The sequence below is a fragment of the Schizosaccharomyces pombe genome, assembly GCF_000002945.2.
Source record: "Schizosaccharomyces pombe strain 972h- genome assembly, chromosome: I".
Classification (NCBI taxonomy): domain Eukaryota; kingdom Fungi; phylum Ascomycota; class Schizosaccharomycetes; order Schizosaccharomycetales; family Schizosaccharomycetaceae; genus Schizosaccharomyces; species Schizosaccharomyces pombe.
In genome coordinates this window covers 4326968-4342170 of record NC_003424.3, presented here as the reverse complement: position 1 = coordinate 4342170, position 15203 = coordinate 4326968, and the positions used below count along the sequence as shown (strand labels likewise).

The 15203-nt window shown below is 37.7% G+C and overlaps 7 protein-coding genes and 8 long non-coding RNA genes across 15 annotated transcripts; 7 read left to right on the top strand and 8 right to left on the bottom strand.

The window, feature by feature from the left end:
• Positions 1 to 79: 79 nt before the first annotated feature.
• Positions 80 to 936, bottom strand: SPOM_SPNCRNA.3953. The gene has a single exon (NR_193314.1). It is a non-coding gene; the product is annotated as a non-coding RNA (long non-coding RNA).
• Positions 114 to 2114, top strand: SPOM_SPAC23D3.03C (GTPase-activating protein). The gene has a single exon (NM_001019970.3). It carries the CDS (start codon positions 607 to 609, stop codon positions 2023 to 2025), a length of 1419 nt encoding a protein of 472 aa, NP_594541.1. The 5' UTR covers positions 114 to 606; the 3' UTR covers positions 2026 to 2114.
• A 112-nt stretch (positions 2115 to 2226) lies between these two features.
• Positions 2227 to 3500, bottom strand: rfc2 (DNA replication factor C complex subunit Rfc2). The gene is made up of 2 exons (NM_001019969.3): positions 3356 to 3500; positions 2227 to 3303 (listed from the first exon to the last, which is right to left on the bottom strand). Exons 1-2 carry the CDS (start codon positions 3427 to 3429, stop codon positions 2355 to 2357), a joined length of 1023 nt encoding a protein of 340 aa, NP_594540.1. The 5' UTR covers positions 3430 to 3500; the 3' UTR covers positions 2227 to 2354.
• SPOM_SPNCRNA.3952 lies at positions 2834 to 3211 on the top strand. Its single transcript, NR_193313.1, has one exon. It is a non-coding gene; the product is annotated as a non-coding RNA (long non-coding RNA).
• A 135-nt stretch (positions 3501 to 3635) lies between the features above and the next one.
• Positions 3636 to 5160, top strand: SPOM_SPNCRNA.3951. Its single transcript, NR_193312.1, has one exon. It is a non-coding gene; the product is annotated as a non-coding RNA (long non-coding RNA).
• Positions 3700 to 5090, bottom strand: pdp3 (PWWP domain-containing protein; the record flags this gene model as incomplete). Its single annotated transcript, NM_001019968.3, has 1 exon — positions 3700 to 5090. The coding sequence occupies exon 1, from the start codon at positions 4921 to 4923 to the stop codon at positions 3700 to 3702; it is 1224 nt and encodes a 407-aa protein (NP_594539.1). The 5' UTR covers positions 4924 to 5090.
• A 206-nt stretch (positions 5161 to 5366) lies between the features above and the next one.
• prp10 (U2 snRNP-associated protein SF3B1) lies at positions 5367 to 9036 on the top strand. The gene is made up of 3 exons (NM_001019967.3): positions 5367 to 5393; positions 5445 to 5549; positions 5616 to 9036. Exons 1-3 carry the CDS (start codon positions 5384 to 5386, stop codon positions 8999 to 9001), a joined length of 3501 nt encoding a protein of 1166 aa, NP_594538.2. The 5' UTR covers positions 5367 to 5383; the 3' UTR covers positions 9002 to 9036.
• On the bottom strand, positions 5517 to 6049 carry SPOM_SPNCRNA.3950. Its single transcript, NR_193311.1, has one exon. It is a non-coding gene; the product is annotated as a non-coding RNA (long non-coding RNA).
• SPOM_SPNCRNA.3949 lies at positions 7555 to 7776 on the bottom strand. The gene has a single exon (NR_193310.1). It is a non-coding gene; the product is annotated as a non-coding RNA (long non-coding RNA).
• On the bottom strand, positions 9005 to 11211 carry pdt1 (Nramp family Mn(2+) transporter). Its single transcript, NM_001019966.3, has one exon. It carries the CDS (start codon positions 10830 to 10832, stop codon positions 9267 to 9269), a length of 1566 nt encoding a protein of 521 aa, NP_594537.1. The 5' UTR covers positions 10833 to 11211; the 3' UTR covers positions 9005 to 9266.
• Positions 10338 to 10866, top strand: SPOM_SPNCRNA.3948. The gene has a single exon (NR_193309.1). It is a non-coding gene; the product is annotated as a non-coding RNA (long non-coding RNA).
• A 243-nt stretch (positions 11212 to 11454) lies between the features above and the next one.
• On the bottom strand, positions 11455 to 13209 carry ost1 (dolichyl-diphosphooligosaccharide--protein glycosyltransferase Ost1). Its single transcript, NM_001019965.3, has one exon. It carries the CDS (start codon positions 13065 to 13067, stop codon positions 11715 to 11717), a length of 1353 nt encoding a protein of 450 aa, NP_594536.1. The 5' UTR covers positions 13068 to 13209; the 3' UTR covers positions 11455 to 11714.
• On the top strand, positions 12182 to 12712 carry SPOM_SPNCRNA.3947. The gene has a single exon (NR_193308.1). It is a non-coding gene; the product is annotated as a non-coding RNA (long non-coding RNA).
• A 493-nt stretch (positions 13210 to 13702) lies between the features above and the next one.
• On the top strand, positions 13703 to 15024 carry ani2 (FKBP-type peptidyl-prolyl cis-trans isomerase). Its single transcript, NM_001019964.3, has one exon. It carries the CDS (start codon positions 13800 to 13802, stop codon positions 14886 to 14888), a length of 1089 nt encoding a protein of 362 aa, NP_594535.1. The 5' UTR covers positions 13703 to 13799; the 3' UTR covers positions 14889 to 15024.
• On the bottom strand, positions 13832 to 14859 carry SPOM_SPNCRNA.3946. Its single transcript, NR_193307.1, has one exon. It is a non-coding gene; the product is annotated as a non-coding RNA (long non-coding RNA).
• Positions 15025 to 15203: the final 179 nt, after the last annotated feature.

Genomic DNA, 15203 nt, shown 5'->3' with positions numbered 1-15203 from the left:
CATAAATGCGATTTTTTAAACATGGAGCTTGTATTAGATTAAAGGGTAATTCTGTAAATTATTGGACATACATCTATTTACCACTTCGGAGTTGCCGACTTTTCCCCTTCTCCAACTCTAAGCTTTACAGACATAAAGTAGCCATCGTTCGATATTTGGACTGCAATTTTGTTTTCTGTTAGAACTTATAAAGTTCTTTACTAATTGCAATGTATTTATTAACATTTGTTCGGCTATAGCGACGTTCCTTTTTTTTTAGTTTTGGTAAGAACCCGTTAATTACCTCCATTCTTCGTACATACTTTAAGTTTTATTTCACGTTTGTGTCTTTGTTTTAAATTTCTTCAGAAAAGCTGTTGATTAACCTTTTTTGCTGTTCCTAAAAATACCCGGCTTTGAGAACGGGCATATAAATTCACTCCCTAGTCGTCTCAAAGAAATTATCTTTAAGCTTCTCTTTTTGACAACTTTTGTACTCTGCATTTAATTCATATCATACATATATTGTTAAGCGGGGGTGCTAGCTGATATCCCTTTGCAAAAGCTCATTGCATATACCTTTATTCTACTAACCCCTTCTCCGTTTTGTCTGTCTCTTAAAATTCTATGGAATCATTAGAAAGTGTTGATGCCTCTTCAGGCAGTGTTGGATCCTATATGTCTAAATCTGTTAGGAAACATTGGTGGAGCAGAAAAGGATACCACCCAACCGGTTCATCAAAGAATGGTTCTCGCTTAAAGATATCTTCAGACGAGAATTTTCAAGATGAGCTAGTAGTGTTGGACGATGCATTTCTATGCAACGTTCCTTTAGAGCTTCCTTCTACTAGTAACGCGCAGAAAACTGCAGCGGAAAGCTTTTCAAAGTTATCACCTCAAGATCAATTGTTGAGTTTGCAACTAAATAATGTCCAGGAATCAGTTTTTCAGCAAAGCACATTTAATCTTCCAGATGCGTTGTTAGACCCTGGACCAGCAAGTAAAGAAAAACAGGCTGTTTTATCAATTGGACGCCCATCTTGGCTTCCACCTAAGTCCAAGGAAGAAGAAAAGAAACATATGCGTGAATTTGAACAAATAAAAAAATCTGCTATGCGCTATGATAGACAAAAGCAAAAAGAAAAAATTAAAATGGTTGAGCAAAAAAACAAGCGCAATCTGTATTTAGTGAACGTTTGGGAAAGAGAAATCCTTCGCAATTGGCCTGATGCACTCAAATCTTCAAGATATGCTGGCATATGGAGACAGGGCATCCCTTCACGAGTTAGAGGACGAGTTTGGGAGAAAGCAATTGGCAATAATCTGAAATTGGATTACCAGTCATTTTTTAATGCTAGAGCGAACGCACAAAAGCGTGAGGCAGCAGAAAAGGCAGAACAAATGAACAACGCTAATCAATTTCGAGAGGATGTATGTGCCTTAGAATTGGATTTACAAAGCACAATGCCTCATTATTCTTTGTTTCATACAGAAGGCCCACTTCGTAGGGATCTTATAGGTTTATTACGAGCTTATTCTTACTATCGCTTCGATACAAGTTATATTCCAGGGACTAGCTTTATTGGAGCTTTACTGTTGCTCAATATGAACTTGACCTCTGCGTTCAACTGCCTTGCTAATCTATTGGACAAACCTTTTTTACAAGCCGTATACACCCAAGATACATCATCACTTAAGTCATTTTATCAAACCTTTCTTGATACATTAAAGAAGAATGAGCCGGAATTAGCAACTCATTTGCTCATCAAACTAGAGTTGGTTCCGGACGATTTTGTTTATCCTTTACTTCGTAAACTATTTATCCCAATGGTATCACCTGAAATCGCTTCCCGAATATTAGACTGTTATGTTTTTGAAGAAGATTCTTTTTTTATTCAACTCTTGATGGCTGTGTTCAAATTACTAAAACCAAAATTGCTAGTTGATGACTCGCGTTTGGTTTTAAGTGCATTACTGTTTGAAAATTGGGATTTGGGTCCTGAAGATGAATTTATGCATTTTGTATACGATATATCACTATCTTAGTAGTCAACAATTGCCCTTAAGATGCATATGTTTACCAATGTAGGGTCTTCTTTAGTTTAATTAATATTATTTGATTAATACACTTTTGGATTGTAACAGAGGTAAAGGGATGTCTCTTTCCAATTTTTAATCGAGAATGAACCCTTAAAAAAAAACAATAACACCGATTTAGTAACAATGGGATTACGAGAAAAAAGATTCAGTTAATTTCAATTCATTAGTTTACCACTAAACTTCTAGAGTTATGTTTAAATGTAATCAAAAGGGAAACCGTCTAGCGGTATGATAAATCGAGGATTACATGAGACATAAGTTTTTCAATGTATAGACTAGCACACAACTGAAATAGAAGAAAGTAAATCCAGTAATTGTAGAGTTTCATCGGCTCCATCATTTAGACGCTTATCAACCTCAGAAAGTTTCATGAATATTTTGTACTTTACTGGGCTGCTTAATGTCTCTTCTTTTAATAGCACATCGTGTAATTGGGATAATATTATTCCTGTCGAATATCCTTCCGCAGCAACATCACGAGATAAAGTTTCAATGTTAGATACATTTTTGGTATATGCTGTGTCTAATAAAGAGCGTATAATGTTATATGGTACAGCTCCCGCTAATTCCTCTACACTGGAAATAGTGATTGGCGTACCCTGATGAAGATTTGCAGCACTCTGAAGAAAAGTAATGGCCTTTCGCATATCACCGCCAGAGCATTCTACCAATGCATTGACAACTCCAGGCTCCATGCTAACAGCTTGGTCAGCAGCTATAAATTCTAATCTTTTAACCATGTTTTCGTTGTCTAACGGTTTAAATCGATACTTGCTACAGCGACTGCTAAGAGGATCAATAATCCTGGTCATGTAGTTACAGATCAGGCAAAACCTAGTGATCCTGGCATACGACTCCATAGTTCGTCGAAGAGCAGCCTGAGCATCCTGAGTCATAGAATCTGCCTCATCCAAAATTATAATTTTAAAAGGAGGACAAGGATAACCGTCGACTTTGTTGGTTACGGTTGTTTTTGCAAAAGACTTGACTTTCTCCCGAATAATAGAGATACCGCGTTCATCAGAAGCATTCAATTCCAAAACCCTTGATTTCATCAATTGCGGTCCAAATAGCTCACGAGACAAAGCTAGAATGGTTGACGTCTTTCCAGTACCAGGAGAGCCATAAAACAACATGTGAGGTAAGTTATTAGATAAAAGTGTTTTTTTTAATACTTGTACAGTAGATTCTTGAGAGGAAACTTGGTCCAATGTCTTGGGACGACTACATACGTGTTAATGTTATTGTTCTTAAAAAGTATTCTCTATTTACATACTAAAGCTCAACCCAAGGTATTGATTTCTTTGCTTCCTGCTCCGTTTTCTTATTCCTTGGAGCAAAGAAAGACATTTTTTTTAAATTAGTATACACGAGATATCGCAAGTAAAAAAAAAAAACACTGACGGTACCTACTACGAAATGGTAGTAAGCAATGCTTGTTCTTGCTTACATACTAGGATAACGTATTGTAACGATTTGTACCATAAACACATTGAGTCGCGCTAATAATGCGTTCTATATTAATGAAAATGTTGGAAGCAAATATTATCGTAACATTAAATGTAAACAAGATTAGTTATGTAATTCGATAACAAAAGCATATGAATGTATGATCAAAAGTTAGGTAGTGATGACAGATGGTCTGGCAGCTTCTGTGTTCACTTGAGCATTCTTTCCAATGGGCGCTGTAGATACATTACTTGTCATGGTTTTGGGCTGAACGAATGCTTGGAATTGAAGGAGAAGAGTCGAAAATCGTGAAGAAAAGTCATATTTTTCATCCAACGGTATGTCGCTTAATTTAACAAGCAAAGTAAAAAGTGAATACAACTTGGTTGATTCTAATAGTTCAGAATTTATTGCGCTGAAATTCTCAATCATCTCCAATATTTGGTGCACATGAGACATATCCGATTCTTGAGGATAATGATTATATGACAGTAGGATTTCTTGTAGTTGGTAGCGGTAATATAAAAGAGTATTAAATCGAATATAATGAACTTGAGCATACATATCTACAGTACTTATAGGCTGAGCCAATTGATATTCAAGTGAAAATTTTGGTAATTCCTCTAAAGAACCGGCAAACCTTACTCTTTTTTTGGCTGTTTTCTTGGGAGAAGGAATTGGAGATGGGGATTTCTGAGCGTTGTCTGTAGCCATCCTAACTCGAGCTGACCTACGTGAAGGTCGTTGCTTCGATGTTTGAGAAATTTCTGCCGACGATTTCTCATTTTTTAACCTTTTACCCCCGTCAATTTTAGGTGTGGCTTCTATCTTTTCCTTTTTTGGTTTCTCGATGGGCTTTTGAAGTTTTTTACGAGTATTCTCTGGTTCAAACTCATCCTCTTCGACATCAGAAAAAGAAACTTTTCTCTTTACGGAAGCAATGATGAGACCTACCGTCTTTTGGATATACTTTGTCGATAAATCATGGTCCAAAATAAACCTTGATTCATCAACAGTTAAGGGCAAAACATTTGAAGAAGAAATAATAGCGTAATCTCTTGAAGGAAGAAACTGAACAAATATTCCATTGTCCATTCGAAAATTTCGTTTCAATCGTTCGCGTACCTCAGTGGGTATTGATTTTTGGCTCGCTACTCTGGCTGGCCACCATGGGAAGCTACTCATCTTTGCTAAAACATATTCCCCATTTTTATATGATTTCCTTGGTGACGTCCTCGGAACATACGCTAATTGTTTACCTTTCTTTTTAACATCACGCAGATTTTTCGTATTAGAAGTCTGTTGCCCGGTGGCCTTTTTTTTTGTTTTAATCTTCTTCTGGTTATTAATCTCTTCAAGCTTTCTTTTTTGACTGCGTGTCCTAGCAACCATCATCGTTAATTACATTCCTTATAAGCCAAACTTCACATTAAAGCGATATAGTGCTGAATTTTTCCAAAGAGATTTTACATCAATTTGTAAAGGTTCCACCAAATATTAGGATATACAAGTAGAAACCGTAAGACGCTTGTCTATTATCAATTAATTGCAGCAACGCTTACAAGATCTACAATAGCAGAGGGGGGGGGTGCTAAAAGCTTGAGCTGTTGCAATATGATACCTCGATATTTCAATATCATTCCTCATACTAATTTTTTCGATAGTATATATTTCTTTCGCAAATAAATCTTAATAAAGAGGGTTAAACTAAATAAGACACGTTAATCTTATCGTTATTCTACAAAACGAGTTACTGTATTGTACTTTAAAATATTGATAACGAAGCTTAGAATGCTTTGAGTATATTTAAATGAGTATAAGACGCGCAACATGAAAGCATTTCTTCGCCATCAACATGTCAACTGGTACGTATCCTTATAAAATGTTCAAAATGGATGTTACTAACCTAAATAAAGTAGAAGATGTGGAAATAGAAAGGCTTCGTGCTGAAAGAGAACTTTTGCGAAGACAAAAAGAGGCAGCGAAGAATTCGTCGACAAATGGAAGTGTAAATATTGAAGGTACCCAGGATTCTAATGATTTACAATATAATGCTCATCTTTTTAAGTCCAGTAACCCAAAAGAAGAATATGACTCCGCAATTGACGTGCGCAATGATATCTCTCAGGATGAAGACGATTATAAACGTACAAACGATGTTAATGATAGTTATCGTTTAGTGCGTCAATATGAAGCACCTAAGGAACTACTAAATGAATACGCTGATGAAAGTTATGACCCTATGCAAGAGAGACAGTCAAAAAAGCAAATTCAGGATCGCGAGTCAGATTATCAAAAGCAGCGTTATGATAGACAGCTTACTCCAACCCGCGTAGATGCTTTTCAACCTGATGGGACACAGAGCAATGGAAGATCTTATGCGGAGGTTATGCGGCAGGTTGAATTAGAAAAGGAAGAGCGACGAGTTCATATGGAATTAAATCAAAGACGTCGTGAAGGAACACTAAAAGAGGTGGAGGAGGAGGAAAGCATATCGGACAAAAAAAGAGAACTAGAGCTTAATAATACGGAAATATCTCAGAAGCCTAAACGCTCTCGTTGGGATCAGGCTCCACCTAGCGTTACGCAGGTTTCCACTACTAAGCGTAGATCACGTTGGGACAAAGCTCCTGAAAACTTCACTATATCTGAACATGTTATAGAAAACGGAATTTCTGAAGATCTTATTAATAAGGAAGTAAATGTAGTAGAAGAAAAATTACGACCTCCTGTCCGTTTATTAACTGAAGAAGAGTTAAATGAGCTTTTGCCGTCAGAAGGCTATGCTATTTTGGAGCCTCCTCCTGGATATTTAGAATCAATTCATCCTGAACTACTTCAAAAAGGTACTACGCTCGATACATATCACGTTCCACAAGAGCAAGAGCTTCCTTTAGAAAAAGAATTACCAGCTGCATTGCCTACAGAAATACCCGGTGTAGGTGATTTAGCTTTTTTTAAGCAAGAAGATGTTAAATATTTTGGCAAGTTACTCAAGGTGGAGGACGAGGCCAAGCTTACAATTGCGGAACTTCGTGAACGTAAAATTTTGAGATTACTTCTGAAAGTAAAAAATGGTACTCCTCCCATGCGTAAGAGTGCATTACGCCAGCTTACGGATCAAGCTCGCGACTTTGGTGCAGCTGCTTTATTTAATCAGATTCTTCCGTTGTTAATGGAACGAACACTGGAAGATCAGGAGCGCCATCTTTTAGTTAAGGTTATTGATCGTATATTATACAAATTGGATGATCTGGTTCGCCCTTTTACTCATAAAATTCTCGTAGTTATTGAACCCCTTCTTATTGATGAAGATTACTATGCACGTGCTGAAGGTCGGGAAATCATTAGTAACTTAGCTAAAGCTTCCGGCTTGGCTCATATGATTGCTACAATGAGACCTGACATTGATCATGTCGACGAATATGTCCGAAACACCACAGCCCGTGCCTTTTCGGTTGTTGCCTCTGCACTAGGCGTGCCGGCTCTTTTACCTTTTTTAAAAGCTGTTTGTAGAAGTAAGAAATCATGGCAAGCCAGGCATACTGGCGTTCGGATTATTCAACAGATTGCTCTGTTATTAGGATGCTCTATTTTACCACACTTAAAAAATTTAGTTGATTGTATTGGTCACGGCCTTGAAGATGAACAACAAAAAGTACGAATTATGACAGCTTTGTCCTTATCGGCTTTAGCTGAAGCTGCTACTCCTTACGGTATTGAAGCTTTTGACAGCGTTTTAAAGCCATTATGGTCAGGAGTCCAAAGGCATCGTGGTAAAAGCTTAGCCGCCTTTTTAAAAGCAACCGGTTTTATTATCCCTCTTATGGAACCTGAGTATGCAAGTCATTTTACACGGCGTATCATGAAAATTCTTCTACGTGAATTTAATTCACCAGACGAAGAAATGAAAAAGATAGTTCTCAAAGTTGTATCACAATGTGCATCTACTGATGGAGTAACACCTGAGTATTTGAGAACTGATGTGTTGCCTGAATTTTTTCACTGTTTTTGGTCCCGAAGGATGGCATCAGATCGTCGCAGCTACAAGCAAGTTGTTGAAACTACAGTTGTTCTTGCTCAACAAGTAGGTTCCCGTCAAATTGTTGAAAGGGTCGTCAACAACTTTAAAGATGAATCCGAGCCATATCGGAAGATGACCGCTGAAACTGTCGATAAAGTGATTGGCTCTTTAGGTGTTTCCGAGATTGACGAAAGATTGGAAGAGCTACTGTTGGATGGTGTTTTATTTGCTTTTCAGGAGCAATCCGTTGAGGAGAAAGTTATTTTAACTTGCTTTAGTACTGTTGTTAATGCTCTTGGTACAAGATGTAAGCCGTATCTTCCTCAGATCGTTTCTACTATATTGTATCGTTTAAACAATAAGTCTGCTAATGTCCGCGAACAAGCTGCCGACTTAGTTTCCAGTATAACCATTGTTTTAAAGGCATGTGGTGAAGAAGCATTAATGCGTAAACTTGGTGTTGTTTTGTACGAGTATCTTGGTGAAGAATATCCAGAGGTTCTGGGCTCAATTCTTGGTGCTATTAAAGCTATTGTTTCCGTTGTTGGTATGTCTTCAATGCAACCTCCTATTCGTGATTTGTTACCAAGATTGACTCCCATCTTGAGGAACCGTCATGAAAAGGTCCAAGAGAATACAATTGATCTCGTTGGCAAAATTGCAGATCGTGGATCGGAATACGTGTCCGCTAGGGAATGGATGCGTATTTGTTTTGAATTAATTGATATGCTTAAAGCACATAAAAAGAGTATTCGCCGTGCTGCTGTCAACACATTTGGTTATATATCAAAAGCCATCGGACCTCAAGACGTGCTGGCTACTTTGTTAAATAATCTCAAAGTCCAGGAACGCCAAAATCGTGTATGTACTACTGTAGCTATTGCTATCGTGGCAGAAACATGTATGCCTTTTACAGTCGTACCAGCACTTATGGCAGACTACAGAACTCCAGAAATGAACGTGCAGAATGGTGTTTTAAAGTCATTAGCGTTTATGTTTGAATACATTGGTGAGCAAGCACGCGACTATGTTTATGCCATTACACCTCTTTTAGCCGATGCGCTTATGGATCGCGATGCCGTGCATCGGCAAACCGCCGCTTCTGTAATCAAGCACTTGTCTCTTGGTTGTGTTGGTTTGGGTGTTGAAGACGCAATGATTCATTTACTTAATATCCTATGGCCAAATATCTTGGAGGAATCGCCCCATGTTATCAATGCCGTTCGGGAAGGCATTGATGGCATCCGAAATTGTATCGGTGTAGGTCCAATTATGGCATATTTAGTACAAGGATTATTTCATCCGAGTCGTAAAGTTCGTAACACTTATTGGACAAGCTACAATTCTGCTTATGTACAAAGTGCAGATGCTATGGTACCATACTATCCCCACGTTGATGACGATCAATTCAACAACTACGATATGAAAACTTTACATATTTGCATCTAAGTACCCTTTTTGTTAATTATTAAAAAATATTCATTATAATAGTACATGAAAACATTTGTGATAGTACTTGTATACATGTCTCAGCTTCATGTTAATAACTTTGGTTTCAACAGAGCATCGCAAATTACTTGACGCGGTTTGCAAATGCTACATAAATAAATTTCGGACTAAGTGTAGTAATTAAAGGAAAGCTATGGGGAAATGTTAAAAGGAACGTACGCATATAACCATGCCGTTTGAAAAATACGAGCGTTCTAAAATTTATTTAGAAGGAGACTCCCATGCCCAACCAAACAATGAGTAATAAATTTAAAGCAGTCAAAAAGAGCCAAATTGCCCATGTAACAATAGTCATAGTCCATCCTAAGCTATAATCGTGAGTTTCTCTTATCAATTGTCCAGTTTCTTCATTGGTAGAATCACTAACAACACGCATAACTTTTCGAGAGCAAGTGAACATTACAAGTGGAAAGGTAAGAAAAGGTAATAAAATAGAAAGACAAACCTGACTAGCGTTCAGTACTTGATTAAGACCACTCTGTCCAACAGCAGCCGAAACAACTAAGCATGGGATAATTGCAATAGCACGTGTTATTACTCTTCGAAGCCAAGGACGTAAATTCCAATTTATGTAACCCTCACTAACTATTTGACCTGCGATGGTACAAACATATCCTGCACTCATGCCTGAGAATAAAAGGGCGACGGCAAAAAGTCGACCACAAGATATAGACACATATTCTTTCAGTAAATCATAAATTGAAAAAAGATCGGAGGTGTCAGCGCCGCTAGTATTGTAAAATACAGCACCAGCGACGATTAGGATACTAGAATTAGTAAATAATGCAAACGTAAAAAGGGATAAAGCAACCTCGACTATTGAATATGTTAAAGAATGCTTAATGGTTTCATGGGTAGGTCTGTAATCAGAGCAATCACCAACAGGTGTATAATTCCCACGACGGACATCCAAATCACGAAGTCTAGTTTGAACAAGGCCAGAACCTAGGAATAGTGAGTGGGGCATGACAGTAGCACCCAAAATTCCAATGCTGCTGTAAAGTCCCTCTCTTGAAAAAACGGTAGAAGAAGGTAGGAACCCTTTAAAGACAGTACCAGCGCCCCCGATGTGGACGCGGCCTAAAACGACTGCAAATGAAATAGCAACAACTAGAACCAAAAGAGCAACAGCAGTCTCAAAGATACGTACACTGAGCATAGAACCTTCAGGACGCCAGGCAATAAGGACCAGTAAAACGTCTAAGATGGTAATTACAACGCCAGCTACCAAAGGAATGTGCATTAAAATTTTAAGCGCGACAGCCGTGCCGATAACTTCGGCAATATCAGTAGCTATAATTGCAATTTCTGCAAGAACGTAAAATGACCAACAGATATATCTATTATAGTGTTCGCGGCAATTTCTGGCTAAATCCATACCCGTTACGGATCCAAGTCTAATACATAATGATTGCAAATACACAGCAAACAGATTGGAGAGAAAAACGATGAACAGTAACTTGTATTGAAACCTTGAACCAGCATCTAAATCGGTTGAGTAGTTACCTGGATCAATATATGCAACAGCTATAAGGAATCCAGGGCCGATGAACTTGCAATACTCACGGATTCCATAAGTACATTTCTTCCAATATTTGGAAAACCCTGTTTGAATCCCATATTTGTCTTCTAAAAGAAGATCTGTGGATCGGCGAGTGTCATTTTGCTCAGGATTTAATTCATTGATCGCGGTATCTTTTTTATTAAGAGTTGATGATTCTAATGATCTCAAATCATCCAAGTCATTCATATAATAGGATTGGCTAGACATGGGAAAAAAATGGATAATTTCAAATAAATAAAAGAAATTATGACGATAAAAATATTATGATAAATTCGCAACACAAGTAGATTAATAAATATGTACCTTTTAAAAGCAAAAAAAGTAAATTAACTTTCACAAAATAAACAATATGAGCCAAGTATCAACTGAGCCAGAGAGTATAATTGAAAGTAAAAGAATTTGACTGCACAACCCTAAGAATGTACTCGCTTAAATCTTCCGAGCAAACTTAGCAACACGAAATCAAGGCAATCGGTCAAAGCGCATGCAGGTTTCTCTTAATCAGATTATGAATGTTAAAGTAGCTCTATTTAGTTGGTTACAACCAACGTTACAATTATCAACTTGATTTAACTGCCCCTGTGGTAAAGGAATGTAGTCTAACTGGGATCGCTTCAATTATATCAGGCATATGTTGAGGTAGCATGTTACTTATTAATGTTGCATCTTTCAAGTGTAATGCAAGGAAAAGAGTGTTGCAGAAAAAGAGGATAATAAATAGAAGAGCAGGTTTGCTAGAATCACCTTTACAACGACTTGTGGCATTTATTCGCCTTTCAAGCAAATGCACACAAGCGCATCGATATGGTGAAACTATAGTTGAACTACAATTATATAAATTTACCTATAGGTTGAATCAATCAATCATTACAAAGGGTAATTTACGATCACATTTACTAAAAGCTGTAAACAGAGTTCATAAAAAATAAGGGGAAGGCAAGAAATGGAAGAAGGGGAAAAAGAAGGACAGTTGACAAATACTGAATTTTTGTCAACGATTTTCGGATGCACATAAGGCAAATATTAAGCTAGCATAAACATGGGTTTAAGGACATTCGGCTTGATTGATCGACTTTGTAAAAATATTTTTTAAGGTGCCCAAATCATGTAGGCTGCAGCAGCTAATAATATGAGAAGAGTAGTAATAATTGCAATTCGAAGGAAAAAGGCCGAACTGTTATACTCATAAGAGATATGAACAATATCGGAAGGGACACCGTCGGTTACATTCAAAGCTTCATAAGTAAATACTTGGCGACCCAAAGTATCCAAAAATTTATGGATTTTAGTAACGTTGGAATTAGATATTTCTACTGGCATTTCAATTTCAATGTTGGTAGCCCCTTCGGGAAAAACATAAGACCAAACGGCTTTCTCATAAATCATGTCACCAGGTGACCATGCCAGAGGAATATCAAGATATTCCCTTCTATTCTTGGAAGAGCGGAACTCCTCGTAAGGCATTTTCCAATCCAATTGGAACAAATAGTTCCATCCCCCAAATACAGGATAGCGAGGATTTAACTCGATCCATGTCTGGTGAGGCTCAACTCGCATATGAGATGTGGTAATGTTTCCCACCTCATCGGTATAGTAGACATCCTTGGAATTTCTAGGAAGACTATAGACGACTCGATTAATAGCAGTAGAAACTGGATTGTAAAAGTTTCCCATATACCACTTGGCACGATCGAAGTTGGACTTCAGCTTGGCAGCATGGTTTTCAAAAACCACACGCTCCGAGACTTCTAACATTTTTCGGTATTCATGCATATCAATTTGAACATAGAGATCAGCTCCGCGAGGAATAGGTACAGTATGCTCATAGCGAACATAGATTTCACCTAAATCATTGTCCTCCCCGGTGATAGTCTCACGGCTTTCGTAAACCAAAGTATTGCCAACACGATTGGGAAGTTCAGCTCCATCAATATTATACGTAGTATATGTGTCAATTTTAGCAGAAGGGAGTATAAGACGAGTGCGTTGAAGATCAGTAGTGTAGGGACTATCTAAGTAAAGGGTTGTCAGGTAAACCAAATATTGTTCTTCGTCTTGATCCACAGCTGCTGGTAAAGGACGAACACCACCGTCCAAACCTGCCTGTATTAATAAAGTACGAGATTCACCAGGTTTGACAGGAGGTTGTAAAGGAATATCATAAACATTGTTGTTAACTTTTATAGGGTTAGTTCCTTTCTTTTCTTCCTCTTTTATCGATACGGAGAGAGACAAGACACTTTCGCCAGGTGAGGTCTGCTGAAAGTAGCGATATGTATTTTGAGGCTCATCTCCTTCATTTACAATAATTAAAGAAGTGAGAGTTTTGGTATAAGTGGAGCGTAAATCAATCGTACGAATCGCGTTACTATTTCTCCATACCTGCTCAGCTAAACTGAGCCCAGATATGATGGACCACAACAATAGCTTGAGAACTAACATTTCTGAAACCCGCAACCAGTGAAACTTGGAAAGCTCAACACTGTTTTAGAATAGGTAATAAATGAATTTATTACAACCTTGAAAAACGCTGTTTACAGATAACCTTCAAGAGGCTATGCGTTTAAAGAGCGGTAATACGTTCAGGTTAGGTTTGCCAGCCCAAAAACCAACAATATGCACAACGTAGTGTGTATACACTCGTTAATATCTTTAATGACTTGGTGGACTAGTTCGGTATACACATTCCGATTAAAAAAAATTGTTAAGTAAAATTAGATATTCGAATAAATAGTAGTTTCTCCGTTAAATTAATGCTAAAATAATTATGTTCCGTTCTTGAACTTTAAAGAAAATTTTCACAAATAACCAGGCTTTTTCTCTTTGACTACTAAGATCACGAATGAAGATGACGGCGACTTGCTATTTGAGTATTGGTAGTAAAGAACGAAAGTACATGAAGATTAACCCCTACTGCTAATTATTTGTACCTTTTAAAATTTTCTATTGAGAATGCATCAAACTGAAAAACGCTTCTAACGCTTCCGTTTTGGTTCGGTAATAATAAGCTTATGAATAGGCGAGATAACATTACTTAAGGCGTCATAAAGGTTTGCTACTGGTACAATTTTTTCATCAACACTTACTCTACTCTGATATACCAGTGGTGAATTTCTGTGATTCCCATCGTCTATTGCGTATCTTTTTGGATTTTATTTATTCTAAATAAACAAAATGAGTAAGGAAGAGACCCTTTACAGTGTTAAAGTGGATCAGGAGCGTGTTCCTCTTTTCGATGAAGACTTTTATAAAGGCTTTCGTAGCGAATTATCTGTTCGTTTTACGATGGCAGCTTTGGATCCTAGAGCTAAATCAAATGATGCCGTTACAGTAAACGTGATCACTAGGCTTGAGCACCCCGAAGAAGATGGAGAAGAAAGTGACGAAGAACTTTTTCAAGAAGAAAAATTTACCCTATGCACCCTTAAAAAGGGCTCGGTTTACCAGCAACCAATTGACATTATTTTCTCTCCTGGAGAAGAAGTTTTCTTTGAACGAGTTGGTGGTGATATTCCGGTTTATTTGAGCGGAACATGCATAATTACAAACATTCCGGAGGAGGAGGATAGTAGTGACCTCGAGAATGACTTTCTTTATGGAGCAGATGAATTTAGCAGCGATGAAGAAGAAATGGATGATATTTCCGTTACATCAAGCGAAGAAGAAGAGGAAGAAAATGGTGCTCGTATAGAGGAGTTGAACAGTGACGAAGAGGATGCCGAGCAAGCAGAAGAAGAGATTTTAGAAAAGCCTGTTCCAAAGGATGAAGTTGCTGAAAAGCATTCCAAGGATAAGCTTAAAAAGGAAGAGAAAGAAAAGAAAACTGCTGTCGACGTATCAGATTCTGTGAACGGCAAAAAGAGAAAGACCGAACCCGCCGGTGAAGGAGAACAAACTGAGAAGAAATCTAAGTCTACAAAAACTTATCCTAAGCAAGTACTTGAAGGAAACGTTACGGTTCAAGATAAAGTTAAAGGTGACGGACCAGCTGCGAAGCGCAAAAAGCGCGTTTCTATGCGTTACATAGGTCGTCTTACTAACGGAAAGGTATTTGACAAAAACATTACCGGAAAGCCCTTTACTTTTAATCTTGGACTCGAGGAAGTGATAAAAGGGTGGGACGTTGGTATCGTGGGTATGCAAGTAGGTGGAGAACGTACAATTCATATTCCAGCTGCCATGGCCTATGGCTCTAAACGTCTTCCAGGTATCCCAGCCAATTCAGATTTGGTTTTTGACGTAAAGCTTTTAGCGGTTAATTAATTTTGTGTAGTTTGGTTCATAAAAAAATTATGGTTTAGTTGGGTCTGGAAATTACGGAATAGCAAATTTTTTGAATATTATTCGAATTATTTTGAGGTAAAGTAAGCACTCTAGTAGAAATATGTATGTTACTGAGACAACTAATTGGTCGCAGTAAGGTGAGGATCTTGAGCACTCTTTTAAACTGATGATAGAATTAGATGTGTGAGCAATAATGGGCATCAGAATAAATAAAACACTTTTTTTATTAGTCGTTGTCTTGAAACATGAGTGAGGGAAAGCACAATCGCTACTAGTTATCTACGGATATTTGGT

Excerpts from the sequence above, each read along its gene's own strand:
- SPOM_SPAC23D3.03C (NM_001019970.3), top strand. The coding sequence starts at position 607 with ATGGAATCATTAGAAAGTGTTGATGCCTCTTCAGGCAGTGTTGGATCC.
- prp10 (NM_001019967.3), top strand. Across the intron at positions 5,550-5,615 it reads TGGAAGTGTAAATATTGAAG|AATATGACTCCGCAATTGAC; the intron begins GTACCCAGGATT and ends ACCCAAAAGAAG.
- pdt1 (NM_001019966.3), bottom strand. The coding sequence starts at position 10,832 with ATGTCTAGCCAATCCTATTATATGAATGACTTGGATGATTTGAGATCA.
- ost1 (NM_001019965.3), bottom strand. The coding sequence starts at position 13,067 with ATGTTAGTTCTCAAGCTATTGTTGTGGTCCATCATATCTGGGCTCAGT.
- rfc2 (NM_001019969.3), bottom strand. The coding sequence starts at position 3,429 with ATGTCTTTCTTTGCTCCAAGGAATAAGAAAACGGAGCAGGAAGCAAAG. Across the intron at positions 3,304-3,355 it reads ATACCTTGGGTTGAGCTTTA|TCGTCCCAAGACATTGGACC; the intron begins GTATGTAAATAG and ends ACACGTATGTAG.
- ani2 (NM_001019964.3), top strand. The coding sequence starts at position 13,800 with ATGAGTAAGGAAGAGACCCTTTACAGTGTTAAAGTGGATCAGGAGCGT.